The 14179-nt window shown below is 42.9% G+C and overlaps 1 protein-coding gene across 4 annotated transcripts; it reads left to right on the forward strand.

Annotated features, from left to right (window-relative positions):
• On the forward strand, positions 1-14122 carry uba6 (ubiquitin like modifier activating enzyme 6). Of its 4 annotated transcripts, none has more exons than XM_084078437.1 (33): positions 1-70; positions 302-425; positions 1038-1150; positions 1372-1466; positions 1860-1888; positions 2063-2157; positions 2383-2494; positions 2923-3003; positions 3109-3231; positions 3523-3646; positions 4336-4439; positions 4613-4675; positions 4780-4856; positions 5577-5643; positions 6213-6356; positions 6563-6709; positions 6793-6873; positions 6980-7057; positions 7763-7944; positions 8083-8188; positions 8314-8403; positions 9104-9184; positions 9324-9452; positions 9667-9718; positions 9824-9887; positions 9984-10053; positions 10142-10213; positions 10337-10457; positions 10575-10768; positions 11091-11218; positions 11325-11412; positions 11550-11644; positions 11746-14122. In XM_084078437.1, the coding sequence occupies exons 3-33, from the start codon at positions 1110-1112 to the stop codon at positions 11891-11893; spliced, it is 3081 nt and encodes a 1026-aa protein (XP_083934563.1). In that variant the 5' UTR covers positions 1-70; positions 302-425; positions 1038-1109; the 3' UTR covers positions 11894-14122. The 4 variants fall into 4 exon arrangements, with proteins under 4 accessions (XP_083934563.1, XP_083934562.1, XP_083934561.1 ...); XM_084078436.1 differs by having other exon boundaries at positions 6-84; positions 299-425; XM_084078438.1 differs by having other exon boundaries at positions 55-70; positions 299-425.
• The last annotated feature ends 57 nt before the right edge of the window (positions 14123-14179 follow it).

A 14179-nucleotide genomic window follows, 5' to 3' on the forward strand; every position in this document is an offset into this window, starting at 1 on the left:
GCTCCTTTCAACCAAGCACACACAGTACAGAAGCTGTTCACATTCGCTCGTAGGTAGCGCACATTGACAGGTAGCAATCTGCTGGTATTAGACATAACAATCTGTCTCTGTTAATATCGGGAATTCCTATGTGTCTTTATATTTAATCAGCCCTCTGGCTGTGGCCTGTACGTTGCTTTTCAGCAAGTCCATGCCAAGTGTTCCAGAAGCCGGGTGTGTGAGTGTCAGGCTAGCTGAGTTTAGCTAACATCGATCTCAGCAGGCCTTAACTTGAATGGAACTCTTCGCTTGTGTCCAGCAGAGACGATCTGACTCTAGAGAGGTGACGCCAGATAATTAACGACGTAGGTGAGAGAACTGTCACATCATCAACGGTGTTGACTGTTAGCCGACGGAACGACGGTGGCTGAGCTGACTGCCTGACGGTAGGAACCAGTGGTTTTCAACCTTTTTTGCGTCAAGGACCCCCAAATTGACACATATTAGCCCAGGGACCCCTATTTGAAAAGATATGCCAGGGACTCAACCATTTTGATTTCTAGGGGGTCCCAATCTATACTATATCATCATCAGTGTTAATTTAACTCTGAGAGTTACAGACACACAAGTGTCAATTTAGTTCCTAACTATTAATTTGTCTGGGAACCCCCTCAAGGACCACTGGTGGTCCCCGGACCACTGGTTGAGAACCACTGTGCTAAACGTTAGCTGACTAATAAAAGGTGTGTTCCGTTTCTGTGTTGTGGATTTTTTTGGAGGATTGCTCAAATATGCTGCAAGATTTGAGCCTGCGATCACAATGCAGTGGTTCTCAAATGTGGGGGTCCAGGGACCATCTGGGTTCCTTCCTTGAGGGGGTTGTAAATGGACCCTTAAATGTCTGTAACTCAGTGTGCAAATTGAACCAAATGGACCTGTAAGGTTCCATTTGTATACTGCCAGAGTTATGGGGGTGCTTGGAATTAAAAGGTTTGAGAACCACTCATAATGTTCCCCCTGTTAGGAACCTCCTCTGATGGCTGTCACTTGTCTTTTAGGACCCCCTCCCCCTCCCACAGATACAGTGGTTTTCTCTTGGACCATAATTCCCCCCCTCTTCCCGTTCCACCATGGCTGCAGATTCGATGGAGATTGACGACTCTCTCTACAGGTAAGTGTCATATATCTGTATTACAGCCAGACCACTACATGTTAATAATAATAGCTATAGCATGTTATCTACTTACCTTCACTGCACACATGCGTACAACACTATTTTTTGTCCACTGTATTTTGACATGTACGTCACTCCAGTTATTCTACTTGTATGCCTCAAACGTTCTTCCTATTCACTCCTGTCCATCTCAATTCCTGCCCATCCTACTGTTTCAGCCGTCAGCGCTATGTTCTTGGAGACAGCGCTATGCAGCAGATGGCCCAGTCCTCAGTATTTCTCAGTGGAATGGGAGGAGTGGGAGTAGAGATTGGTGGGTAATGTGCAGTACCATGTTCTTGAACCACTTCCACCTGGTGTCCCTATTTTGGGCATGTCATTATAACAATGTGATGATAATAATAATAACAATAGCAAAAATAGTAGATATACAAGTTAAGTTCACAACGCGTCACATGATATTTTGTAGCTTGGCTATTTTCATGTGACACAGAGTTGTACGACAAAATATTAAATATTACATTTAACCACTTACGGCTTACCATAAGTGGTTAAAAGAAAAAAAGATTTGACACAGTAACACGTTATGACATCATAATAGCATCTTTGGTTTGCCATCGAGCAAAGATATGAATTGCCTCTTTGGTACAATTGGCTTGGACTGTTACAATGTCATTTGAAAATCGCTGTTCTTTGTTCTTCACAGCCAAGAATATTGTGTTGGCTGGTGTAAAGGTAAGCATTCTTGTGAAATATCCTACAACACAGACTTTAAGTTTGTTTTTTATAATATCCTGTAGAACTGGATCGACCATAACAATGTTGTGTTTGTGCACGTGTGTGTTCTTGTTTGTGTGTCCGTCCACATGTGTGTTTTCTGCATGTGTGCGTGCATGGTTTCCTCTTTAGGCTGTTACTCTCCATGACACCAAGCAGTGTGAAACCTGCAATTTGGGCTCCAACTTCTTCATCCGCCAACAGGATGTGGTGAGCCAGAGGAAAAGGTAAAGCCGATGATAGGGCTCGCCACTTCTTCTATCTCACTGTTTAAGCTTCGGTCCAGATTATAGCATGTAGCATTTACCTATATATTTCCCACTCTGTACTGCTCTATGTTAAGAGAGATGGTGAGAGAAACAACTGCTAAGTGTCCTATGTCTGTGTCTTAATTTATGTCTTTTTATACATGTATTACATGCATACACTAAATCTTCCTCTCTCTCTCTCAGAGTGGAGGCAGTCTTGCCTCGGGTAGCAGAGTTGAACCCATATGTCCATGTAGACATGTCTTCCTCTACTCTGGATGACAGCACTGACCTCAGCTTCCTTAGAAGATACCAGGTGGTGTATCTGCCCACTGTCCTCTTTGTTATCAGTGTGCCTGATAGAACTGGGCTTAACCCATTAAGACTGAGGCCGATTCTACAAATGTCTTCTGTTCTCTGAAAAACTAATGTTGCTATATTAGTGTTGCTCAAACTTTTTTCATGTCAAGGACCACCCACAATTATTTGGCAGCAGACCCCCATCTCAAAATATTTTGTTCCAGGGACCTCCAGAAGCAAAGATCTGAGTTAACAATGTTGCACACATTTTCTTGTTGTTGTTATTCTGTGGGAATCTTTGGGTTGAATTAATTTGGTCCCAGGCTTGATTTAGGATGAGCATTGTTCTGTTTACCTCACTGATGTCTCTGCAATATCACCAGGGAAGGTTCATAAGAAGGTCTGACTGAATTGCTCTGTTGTCCTCTGCTGTGTTCTCTCTAGTGTGTGATTCTGACTGAAGCCAGACTGAGCCTGCAGAAGAGAGTGAACGAGTTCTGCCACTCACAACAACCTCCCATTAGAGTACGTTTACACTTCCATTAGAGGGGTACAGACAGAGCACTGACTCATATTTTGAACATAAAATCAAAGCATAATCAACTGACTGTCATCTTCTCTTCCTGGTAGTTTATTGGCTGTGATGCCTATGGGATTTGCGTACGGGTGTTCTGTGATTTCGGAGACGAGTTTGAGGTGTTTGACCCCACAGGGGAGGAGCCTAAAGAAATCTTCATCCAAAGCATCACTCAGGTAAGGTTGTATGATTGAAGACCTTTGATGTTTGGTGAATGCAGTTGTTTAGGCCCCATTTGTATCACCCACAAGTACAGATTTTCTTGCATGGATTCCTTTTCTGGTCTGTTTGTGTTTCATTTCAAAGAATTGTTAAGCCTTTTGAGTGAGTATTAGTTAGTTTCCTCAATGTACTGACATCATTGTGTCAAAAGCGGTAGATGGCGGAATTTGGGCAAAAAGCAAGCGGCCACAGTGAAATTCCACCCATAACATTAATATATCCCCATTTGCCCGTTGCATTTCCAGGACAACCCTGGAGTTGTGACCTGTATGGACAATCGCACCCACGGCCTGCAGACAGGTCAGAGTGTCTTATTCAGAGAGGTCAATGGCATGGAGGAACTCAACGGCACTGCAAGGCAGGTTTCAGGTATAGACCCATAGGCTCATTGCATTTTTATTCATTGAATTGAATATTGAATTAATTTGCCATTTGTAACCCTGGGGGCAGGCCAGCCAGGGAATCACATCACAGACAATATGCTACACTTGTCATATGCCTGGTTATTTATAGCATGTCATCTATCTGCTGCATTACATTGTTAGCGCTGTTACTTTTTTCGTGCTGAACTAATTTCTTTACAAATCTTCAGTTAATTTCTGATTAATCAGATTTGATACTGTAATCCCCAGAGTGTGATATAAAGTGTGTGCGACCACTTTATTGTCTCTTGAAGACTGTCAATTGGATAAAGCCAGTCAATGACATAATACTGGTAAATCTTGAGAGGGGCTGTAAAGTTTGTCTACACTTCAGTTGATATGTTAACTTGTTTTTTATAACCCTAGAACTGTAATTTATTTAAAAGTGAAATACAAGCTGAATAGTGAATACTACACAAAAGTATTACTTGCATTCTTTTATACTTGTTTACATCAGTCTTGGTTGATTCTCTCTGTGTGTGTGTGTGTGTGTGTGTGTGTGTGTGTGTGTGTGTGTGTGTGTGTGTGTGTGTGTGTGTGTGTGTGTGTGTGTGTGTGTGTGTGTGTGTGTGTGTGTGTGTGTGTGTGTGTGTGTGTGTGTGTGTGTGTGTGTGTGTGTGTGTGTGTTTTATACAGTCCTTACACCACATAGTTTTGCAATAGAGGACACGTCGAATTTGCAGCCGTATGCACATGGAGGATTCTTTGTCCTTGTGAAAACTCCTAAAACCTTCAGCTTTGTAAGTTAACTTTCAAACCACTCAGCAAGGTTGACTTTGGATATTGTAAGATTCATTGAACTCAAAGTGTGTGTGTGTGTGTGTGTGTGTGTGTGTGTGTGTGTGTGTGTGTGTGTGTGTGTGTGTGTGTGTGCGCGTGTGCGTGTGTGTGTGTGCGTGCACATACATGTTAGGAGACGATGGAGAGACAGCTGTGCGATCCTCAACTACTGATCCCTGACTTCAGTAAGCCAGAGGTGAGCGTTCAGAGCAGCTCTGGTTCTGTAACTATTGATTTGATTATATGAGGGAAACGTAACCATCACCTGTCTCTGTCTCCTGTTTGAAATACACTCATCAGGCCCCACTACAGATCCATGCAGCCATGCTGGCACTAGACGCCTTCCAGGAGCAACAAAGCAGACTGCCGAACATTGGGTAACCAAAATCTATTTACTTTTCATCGTCCAGCTGCTTTCTTTCTAATTAAATACATGCTCCTAATCTCCTATCTCCCTGCAAGTACTCATGTACTCGTTTTGTAGGAGTCCCTTTTTCTGATGGGGGTCCATAGTGCTGCTCTAGAATTCGTCTTTAAAAACGGGAGTCAAACTCCTGCCCCTACAAATTATTAACTATAATCTACATTAAAGGGTATAATCGTATAATTTGTTGAGAAATTATCAAAATCTCAAGATCTTCAACACACTGGGCTGGATTCAAAATCACCCTAAATATCAAAGTGAATATTTGAAATCACAGTACGGCTGCACAATTAATCAAATTTGTATCACAATCAGGATTTTGGCTTTCCACAATTCATGATCGTTCGATTATTGACATAATACCTACTGTATATCCAGAACCATAAAAAAATAAGACTTGAAGATGTAAAAAATATAAATAAAATATAAAAAATAATATATGCCCACAAAACCATTTTAGATTAGAACCTTTCCATAAACATTTATGGTTTGTTAAACAAGTGCTTGTTTACTCAAGCACACGTTTGATCTTATCTGTGTGTTCCAAAGCAAGCCTTTGGAGGTTTTTACAGCTGTATCTGATGATAAAATGTTCTCTTGATTACGTATATTCTTCTTGTCACGCTATTTAATCCAAGGGAGGTAAACCTTTGTTGTATTTTGTTGTCTTCAGGTGTTTACAGGATGCTGAGGTTATGGTGAAGCTCACTGAGGAAGTAAATGCAAAACTCAGGAACAAAGTGAGCAACTCTCTTGTTTTATCTTGATGGTGCAGATGTTTTTTGTTTAGTTTATTATGTCAGCGCTTCCCAACCTGTGGGCCGTGAGGATATTGCAAGTGAGCGCCCAAATAATTGGCAAAACAGTAGGATTTTAATGATAAAGTAACATTAATTTATATATATATATGTATATATATTTTTAAACGTTCATGTTATTTATTCTTTAATTCCTTGAAGAATGAGTTTTCATTGTGATACGATAAATAGGAACTTACTGTAAACTATTCAATACTATGATTATCGGCTGCCATGTTAAGATGTCAGATGGGTGGGCCGCTTACACTTTTGAGATTTTCAAGCGGGCCTTGATCCAGAAAAGGTTGGGACCACTGTATTTTAGTATGTTATTTTCATTTTATTGCATTTCTTGTTGCAATAAATTGTTACAAATGACATGTGTTGTGTCTTGAGCTAATGGTTAGTTATAAAGTATTTAAACTATCTATCAACACACACTTGCCCTATTAGCGTTCGCTATACTTTCACCCTTTGACCTCATCTCCGTTGCACTTCTCCTACCTGACCAGGCTCCAGTGAATGCTGAGTTGGTGCGCTGCCTCTCCAGAACAGCAGGGGGAGCCCTTCCTCCTTTAACAGCAGCCACAGGTGGCCTGGCCAGTCAGGAGGTCCTCAAGGCTCTCACAGGGAAATTCACTCCCCTGCAGCAGTGGGTAGGTCACAAGAACCTCCATTTAACCACTTTGGAAATTTTGTGTAGAGGGGGACTAGTATAGACCTGTGGGCTCAATAAAGTATATAGGTTTTAAGTGGATAAACAGCAGACAGTACTGTACAGTACCGAATCGATGCATGTTCGTTGTAGTTTTCCTTTCGTCATCTCTGCTATTGTTACATTTCCCTGACTCCTGTATTTTAGTTTTACCTGGATGCCATCGAGGTTGTACGACCGCTCCAGTCTCTCTCTGCTGAGGAGTTTGCCCCCAGGGGCAATCGGTACGATGGACTCCGAGCCTGCATTGGCGAGTCCATGTGTCTGGAGCTGCATAAGCTTAGAGTGTTCATGGTGAGCACTGCATTCTGCATAAGATGACGTGGTCTCTGTGTTTTTACATCTGTGTTGACCTGGGTCCTTTTCTACTCTTCCAGGTGGGTTGTGGTGCTATTGGCTGCGAGATGCTGAAAAACTTTGCACTGCTTGGCGTGGGATTGGCCAAAAGCTCAGGAGAGGTATGGAATTCTAGTGTCTCCCTTCCCTCTCTCCATTCCTCTTTCTTTCTTTTTTTGGTGCTATTGTGTCTATTGAATCTTTGATTCTTGTGTTGTCTATCCTCAGGTGTGCATCACTGACCCAGATCTTATAGAGAAGTCGAACCTGAACCGACAGTTTCTCTTCAGACCACATCATATACAGGTGAATAAATATCCCTTTTCTCTTCTCCCTCCTGCATCTTTGACCTGGCGCCTTGTGTGTGTACCATGTAACTGATCTCTACAGCTCTTTACTGGAGCGCAGAGCTTCTTTCCATCACTTCAGCATGGATGCACTGTGCTGTTCCTGCGTTTATCCATAGTTTCCTAAAGCTTAATTGATCTATTCTGCATTTATCCTACGCCATCATGCAGGTGTGTTGCTTGCCAAAAAGAACAGAAGGTAGTCAGGACGGACGAGGACGTGTGACGTTGGTTTACAGTATAAGGAGTATAGCTTTAATTTCCCCCATGTTTACCGTTTCATGATGCCAAAGAAATCACTTGACTGCAGTGTGTCACCAACTTTTGTTCCAAGATCACCTTGCTCCAACAATGTCTTTGACAGAGTCACTGCGACATTTCCAAAACAATTATCTTGGAGAAAAAATAGGGAAATAAAATAAAACGGGCCCTTTGAATGATGTCTGTCCAAGTGGCTTGAAGTGTAGACTAACAAAATGTACCAGCATTTGGCTATTGTTATTACCCAATCCTGGTTGATGGGCTTGCGGCATACGATGGTCCTCTTAACTGATATTTTTATCACGGTCTGTCCACTGTGTCAAACCAAAACTCAAGTCATACCATTGCTGTCCTACCTGCCTCCCCCTCCTCTATCCTCTCTTCCTCGCCGTGTCTTTCTCAGAAACCCAAGAGCACCACAGCAGCTACAGTCACTCTGGAGATCAACCCGGAGCTGCAGGTGGACTCTCGCCTCGACAAGGTATGTCCGGCCACCGAGAACATCTACAGCGACTCCTTCTACGACCGCCTGCATTTAGTTGTCACGGCGCTGGACAGCGTGGAGGCCCGCAGATACGTGGATAGGTCAGTGGTGACGGAGCTGTTGATGCATTTGTTGAATCCAGATTACAGGGCAAGCCTTTCATTCGGCGTTCACCCAATTATGACTCTCCGGCTGAAATTTTGACTCGCTCTCTCTCTTGTCGTCTGTTAATTTCGCAGTCGTAGTGTGTCCAGTGGGAAACCTCTCCTGGACTCTGGCACCATGGGAACCAAAGGACACACAGAAATCATTGTGCCAAACCTGACAGAGTCCTACAATAGCCATGTGAGTCTGGTCTGCTGGGCTTGCATTTGTCCGTTACTTTAATCACATTAACCCTGGTGTCCCTATTTTGGGTAAAAGGTTATAGTGTCCTGCAGTGCTTTGAGTGTTTTCTTGTGCATTTCCAGAGGGACCCCCCAGAGGAGGAGATCCCCTTCTGCACGCTGAAATCCTTCCCTGCGGTCATAGAACACACTATCCAGTGGTCCAGAGACAAGGTCTGCCATCCCACAGTCACCCATTGCATCTCACTGTCTTTGTATAATGAGACTTGATATAATAACTACCGGTAATAATGAGAATAATGACGCTCGTCACTTGTGTTGAGATTACCGGTATGTATTTATTCCGACACACATATAATAAGGTACAATAGATCAGATATGTCAGTTATTGTTCCATTTTAGGTTTTAGACACAAAGAAAAAAACACCAAATAAATGGATGATGAAAGATGATAAATAAATAAATTCCAAAAACAGGAGTCTATCTTGCAAAATGAAGAGAATTTATCAGTGAGTGTGTGCCTTTTTTAAATGATCTGCCTCTGACTGTCAGGCTACTTTATTGGATGTTTCGAAGAAAATTAGATATGGAAAAACAATTAAAGGGACAGAAATGGGACGCAGATAGAAGTTCTTAAAAGGACATAATGTAATTAAATGAATAGTCTGAGCTACACAGACTAGAGTTAAGTCATCATTTTTACATGCTCAAGCCTGAAAGAGGCTTGTCTTGACATTGATCAAGATGTATTCTGCAAGGACACTAGCAGAATTATAATCTTCTCCCTTGTGTATCAGCCATGTGCGGTAGATATACATTGTCCTGTTCAAAGTTGATTCACCAACAGACCAAAATATATCTAGTATCTACATACTTTTGTAACAGTGAACCCTTTCTGTTTCTGGTTGTGTAGTTTGAGAGTTCGTTCTCCCACAAGCCCTCCATATATAACTTATTCTGGCAGACCCACTCCTCAGCTGAAGCTGTGCTACAGGTAATTATGCTGTGTCACCAACTGCAAAAATGCGTTCATCTCTATAAACATGGCCTCGGTGTCAACACCTATCAGGTGTTAAATATTACACTGATGGGAATACTGCTTTTAAATCCTTTGCGTGTGTGTATTGCTGTAGAGGATGCAAGCAAGGGAGAGTTTGGAGGGAGCATTCCAAGTCGTTAAGCTGTTAAGCAAGCGACCTAGTCAGTGGGAGCACTGTGTCACGCTGGCCCGTCTCAAGTTTGAAAAGTATTTCAAGAAAAAGGTAATGTATAAACCATATTCTTATGGTGGCCATTTTGCTATTACTTCATTCTCACTTTGTGGGCTTTCCCACCCAGTAAGAAGCCAGAGAAAAATGTCTGCCATGTGAATATGGTCAATTGACGGAAAGAGAGAGTCCATCTCTTCTTGATATACTGTATTCACCACAAGCTACAAAATGTTTGACTGTGACCTTTGGTGTTCTCTTCATGTAGGCCTTACAACTGTTGCACTCTTTCCCCCTGGACACACGGTTAAAAGATGGAAGTAAGTTTGTCTCCCAAATCTATATTTTCTGTATACAGAGACTAAAGACTCAATAAAACAGGAATATTTATTGTTTGTGAATAATCCTTATGTCTTATTCCTCAGGTTTATTTTGGCAGTCACCTAAACGACCTCCGTCGCCTATTGAATTTGACTTGAAAGACCCTTTGTGAGTAGGTTGTCATATTTACGATGTTTAGACACCCGTGTCAGTTTCTCATGGACTCATGTGCCGTGTTGTCTTGTTCTGCCTTTTTCCCACCAGGCACTTAAGTTTTGTCCTCAGCGCAGCGCGCCTCTTTGCAGGAATCTATAGCATCCCATACTCAGAGAAGGTAAACTATCTGGCAACATGCACACTGGCACATATACAACACAAATACATTCTTCTACCAGAACTGACAAGATTGTTTTCCTTTTTAGGACCTTACAGAGGAGGCGGTAGACAGGATTCTCAGTGATGTCCAGATTCCACAATACCAGCCCTCTGAAAAAGTAGGCTCATTGATTGATCGATCAGTTTATACAAGATAATATTGCTTGTTCATGACCTAAGCTGCTTGATCGATTGGGGTGTGGTTACAACCTTTGAGCATGTCTTCCACCCCACTCCCCCAGCTTATAGAAACAGATGAAGCTGTGAAAAAGCCAGATCAAGCGAAAATGTCACTAAGCAGCGAAGAGGAGAGGCTGGCTATCACGCAGCTAGAGGAAGCCATCTCTGCTAAAGTCACACCAGGTTCGTACATACAAATACACTACACAGTCACACTTTAAAAACTGTCTTTCATACCGTAATTACAACAGCTGTGCTTGTGTGTGTGTGTGTGTGTGTGTGTGTGTGTGTGAACTACAGGGAAGTTGCGGATGACCCCGCAGCAGTTTGAGAAGGATGATGACAGTAACGGCCACATGGACTTTGTTGCGTCTGCGTCGGCTCTAAGAGCTAGGATGTACTCCATCGAGGCTGCTGACCGTCTCAAGGCCAAGCGCATCGCGGGCAAGATCATCCCTGCTATCGCCACAGCGACCGCCGCGGTGGCTGGACTGGTGAGCAGGGAGCATGTGTACCTCATGTCACTCATTTAACATATTTGCAAGAAAATTAAGACTTGACAGCCATTCATATGGCTGTCAATGGCCTGTTCTATATATAGTAATAATATGAATTATACTATTGTTAAATTTGTCCTGCACCCATAGACCTTTTCTTTTGTGCTGCCATTAGGCCTAACTTTCCCCTCTCAAAATCTTTTGGGTGGATTGCCATGAAACTGAGTGCATCCCTGCTCCTTAAGGAGCATTTTGGGGCTGCTAGCCGGGCTGTTGGACTCTTAGCCTGGTCTTTATTCGTACTGTTTCATTGACCCAGGTGGCTCTAGAGCTGATAAAGGTGGTTGGAGGCTACGAGTTTGAATCCTTCAAGAACTGCTTCTTTAACCTGGCCATCCCTGTGGTGGTATTTACTGAGACTGCTGCTGTCAAGAGAACACACATCAGGTAAACACACGCACACACACACACACACACACACACACACACACACACACACACACACGTGCACACAAGTGCAAGGTATCAATCCCCCCTGTGATCTCCTGCTCAGGGACAACATTTCTTTCTCCATTTGGGACCGCTGGACCATCCATGGTCATGAGGACTTCACTCTCTCTGACTTCATGAATGCAGTGAGGGTGAGAAATGCAGTTTGTTCTACAACAATATCATCATAGTATTACCCTTAATCGACTGGAAAGCATTTGTTTTAGTCTTCGTTTATCTTTCAAACAGGAGGATGATGTTGATAACGTCTCATTGTTCTGTCTAATAGGAGAAGTATGGCATTGAGCCCACCATGGTGGTCCACGGTGTGAAGATGCTCTATGTACCTGTGATGCCTGGACATAGCAAGAGACTCAAACTAACGTAAGCACGAGTTACTCATCATGCTGAGGAAGGCTTTTACTGTCCAGTTGTATGTGTTGTCCAAGTGGGCCGACTGTCACTGTCTCCTGTCATTCCTGCAGGATGCACAAACTAATCAAGCCATCGGCGGAGCGGCGTTATGTGGACCTGACGGTGTCATTTGCCCCGGAGGCAGACGGGGACGAGGACCTCCCTGGACCTCCGGTGAGGTACTACTTCAGCCGGGACGCAGATGGCGAGATGCCCTGAAGCCTTCCTAGACGCCACTCTCCAACCTCTTGTGTCCTTACGCCCATCCCCCAATACATCCTGCACAGTAAAATCCTTCATCCATTCATCACTCTGACTGTACACATTTAACCAGTTGGACACTCGCATTATGTGTCCATTTGGTTACATTTGTACACACTGAGGATTTTACTGTGTGTTTTACCCTTATACAGTACCTTGGGCCAGGGCCAAGAGCTTTCCCTTCACGATGATCTGACCAGGGATAACGCCTAGCACCCTCCCCTAGCCCCCCTGGAGCGAGGATGGCCAGGTCACAGTTGTTGTTTTCAGCCCTGTGGACCACTAGACAACTCCAGTAGCACTTACCTGTGTACATAGTTTCCTCTCTGTTCTGTTTTCTACTCTGGTTGAATGCACAGCTCTGCCTGTGTCAATGCCTTAATTGATAACCTTGGTGTGTTTGTGGCAATGAGTATCTGACTAAAAACTATGTTTACATATACACAGATACAGCCCTCCCCCAATCCACAGAGAGCCCTGCCCCCTCCTTTTTACGTATTTTTTTTTAAATCTGGAAATCTTACGCTTAATTTATATTTGCGCTCATCATTTTGCGCATCAAAATAGCCGGTCTACAAGCTCACATCAAGTTGCAGCGCGATTTGTGTGCATAGATGGCTAATTTCAATGCACGATACCGGCACACAACTAAGTATACATCAGGCCTCAGAGGAACTCGGTTTTCCTCTCCTCCGTAATTGTGAAGATTACTCAAACGTTTTTGCCAACTACACAATCCTTCTCCCCCTTTCAGAAACAGGTCAAGCCATTTGTTGCACATACTGGGGGCGAGACACATTTGGGCACAGTGGCCGAACCACCAAAGATACCGATTGTCTGTACATGATTTCACTCTTAATGACTTTGACTGCCTCATGAAACCATATGTTCGTACCATAGCTGCAGGTATTCTCTAGATATTTCAAACCTTCGGTAAGAGCACCACATGTCCAGCAGTTGATACTCCTACCTGTAGTGTTGAATGTACGAGAATAGCTACAAATGAATCAATGAGTGTGGCGTAAATGGTAAGAACAGACTGACAGCATGGTTTTAATACCGTAGCTATTTGAAAAGGCATTTTCATTTTGACCCGGACAGGAAACATCAGTAGCATCAAACGGCATCACACTCCTAGTAGTGTTTAAAACAAAAAACAAAACTTTTTTTTTTAAGTGACTGTTATTCATGGTTTGTGTTGTTTTCTGACTTTGTATATGGATGTTTGTCCATGACTCGTATTTATTTGTCTGTCGGTCATTTTGTAACCTTTTTTTTATGTCAAACTGAGCCTGTTGCTTAATGGTGGAGTCATTAACCACATGAGCCTCCAGGCAGGGGGTTCTGTTAGGAGGAAAGTCCAGCAGATCGTGAAGACTAGTGAGAGTGAAGCAGATGTTAACATGTGTCAGAGGTGAAAACATAGCCCCAAAGGTATAAAGGAGGATTACTGCTCAGAGGAGGCTGTCCTCAGGGTAAGCATTCAGCAGATCCATCTCATAACCACATGAACCCTTGCGTTTATATGGGGCCTACATTCAGCGAAAATAGCAGATCTATAAGCTCACAACGCACCACTTGGCAACGCACTGTGAGCTTGTAGAGCGGCTGTATTCGGCAACGATATTTAGTGTAGCGTGAAAAACAGGCCTAGTATAATGCCCTTGGAAATACGGTCAACTAATTAAAGGGTCCAAGTGGTTAACTGACGTCATCAGCAATGAACAAAGGTCAACCCCACATGCTTCTCTAACGCTCTAAAAAATGTATCTCCCCACCCCAGTTCAGTTAAGAGGTCCTGGCAATGCGATCACCTTTTTGAATTGGAACCGGATTCTTTTCGTAAACCTGTAAAGAATTGCTTAGGTTAAATAGCAAGTAACATGAGGGCATAGACACCACCTTATAGACTATAGGTAATCATCCTGTATCATGTATTCAAATTGAGCTTGTTGCCGGACAATTGTATGATTGAGACACTCATGGTATCCTCTACCCTTTCCTCAAACCTTAAGCTGGCCAATTTTATTTTGCACAGATCATGTCTTTCATGCTGACAATAGTTCTTGAGCAACGAATGATGTCATAAATATAAAGGAGAAAAACAAATCCTGTGTAATGAGTGTGATGTTTGTTCTTGTTGTGACAGACAACTCAACCAATGGTCCAATAAAAATGAGCTTTCAGGATGTCCAAAAGACTAAAGCGTCTGATTCATTATGGAGCAAAACACCCTGTAAAAAT

Source organism: Gymnoscopelus microlampas (genome assembly GCF_963454915.1).
Source record: "Gymnoscopelus microlampas genome assembly, chromosome: 2".
In the NCBI taxonomy this organism is placed as follows: Eukaryota; Metazoa; Chordata; class Actinopteri; order Myctophiformes; family Myctophidae; genus Gymnoscopelus; species Gymnoscopelus microlampas.

Bases quoted from the DNA above. Each gene is read 5' to 3' on its own strand.
- uba6 (XM_084078437.1), top strand. From the start codon at position 1,110: ATGGCTGCAGATTCGATGGAGATTGACGACTCTCTCTACAG. The intron at 1,467-1,859 runs GTGGGTAATGTG...TGTTCTTCACAG, and splicing joins AGGAGTGGGAGTAGAGATTG to CCAAGAATATTGTGTTGGCT. The intron at 1,889-2,062 runs GTAAGCATTCTT...TTTCCTCTTTAG, and splicing joins TTGTGTTGGCTGGTGTAAAG to GCTGTTACTCTCCATGACAC.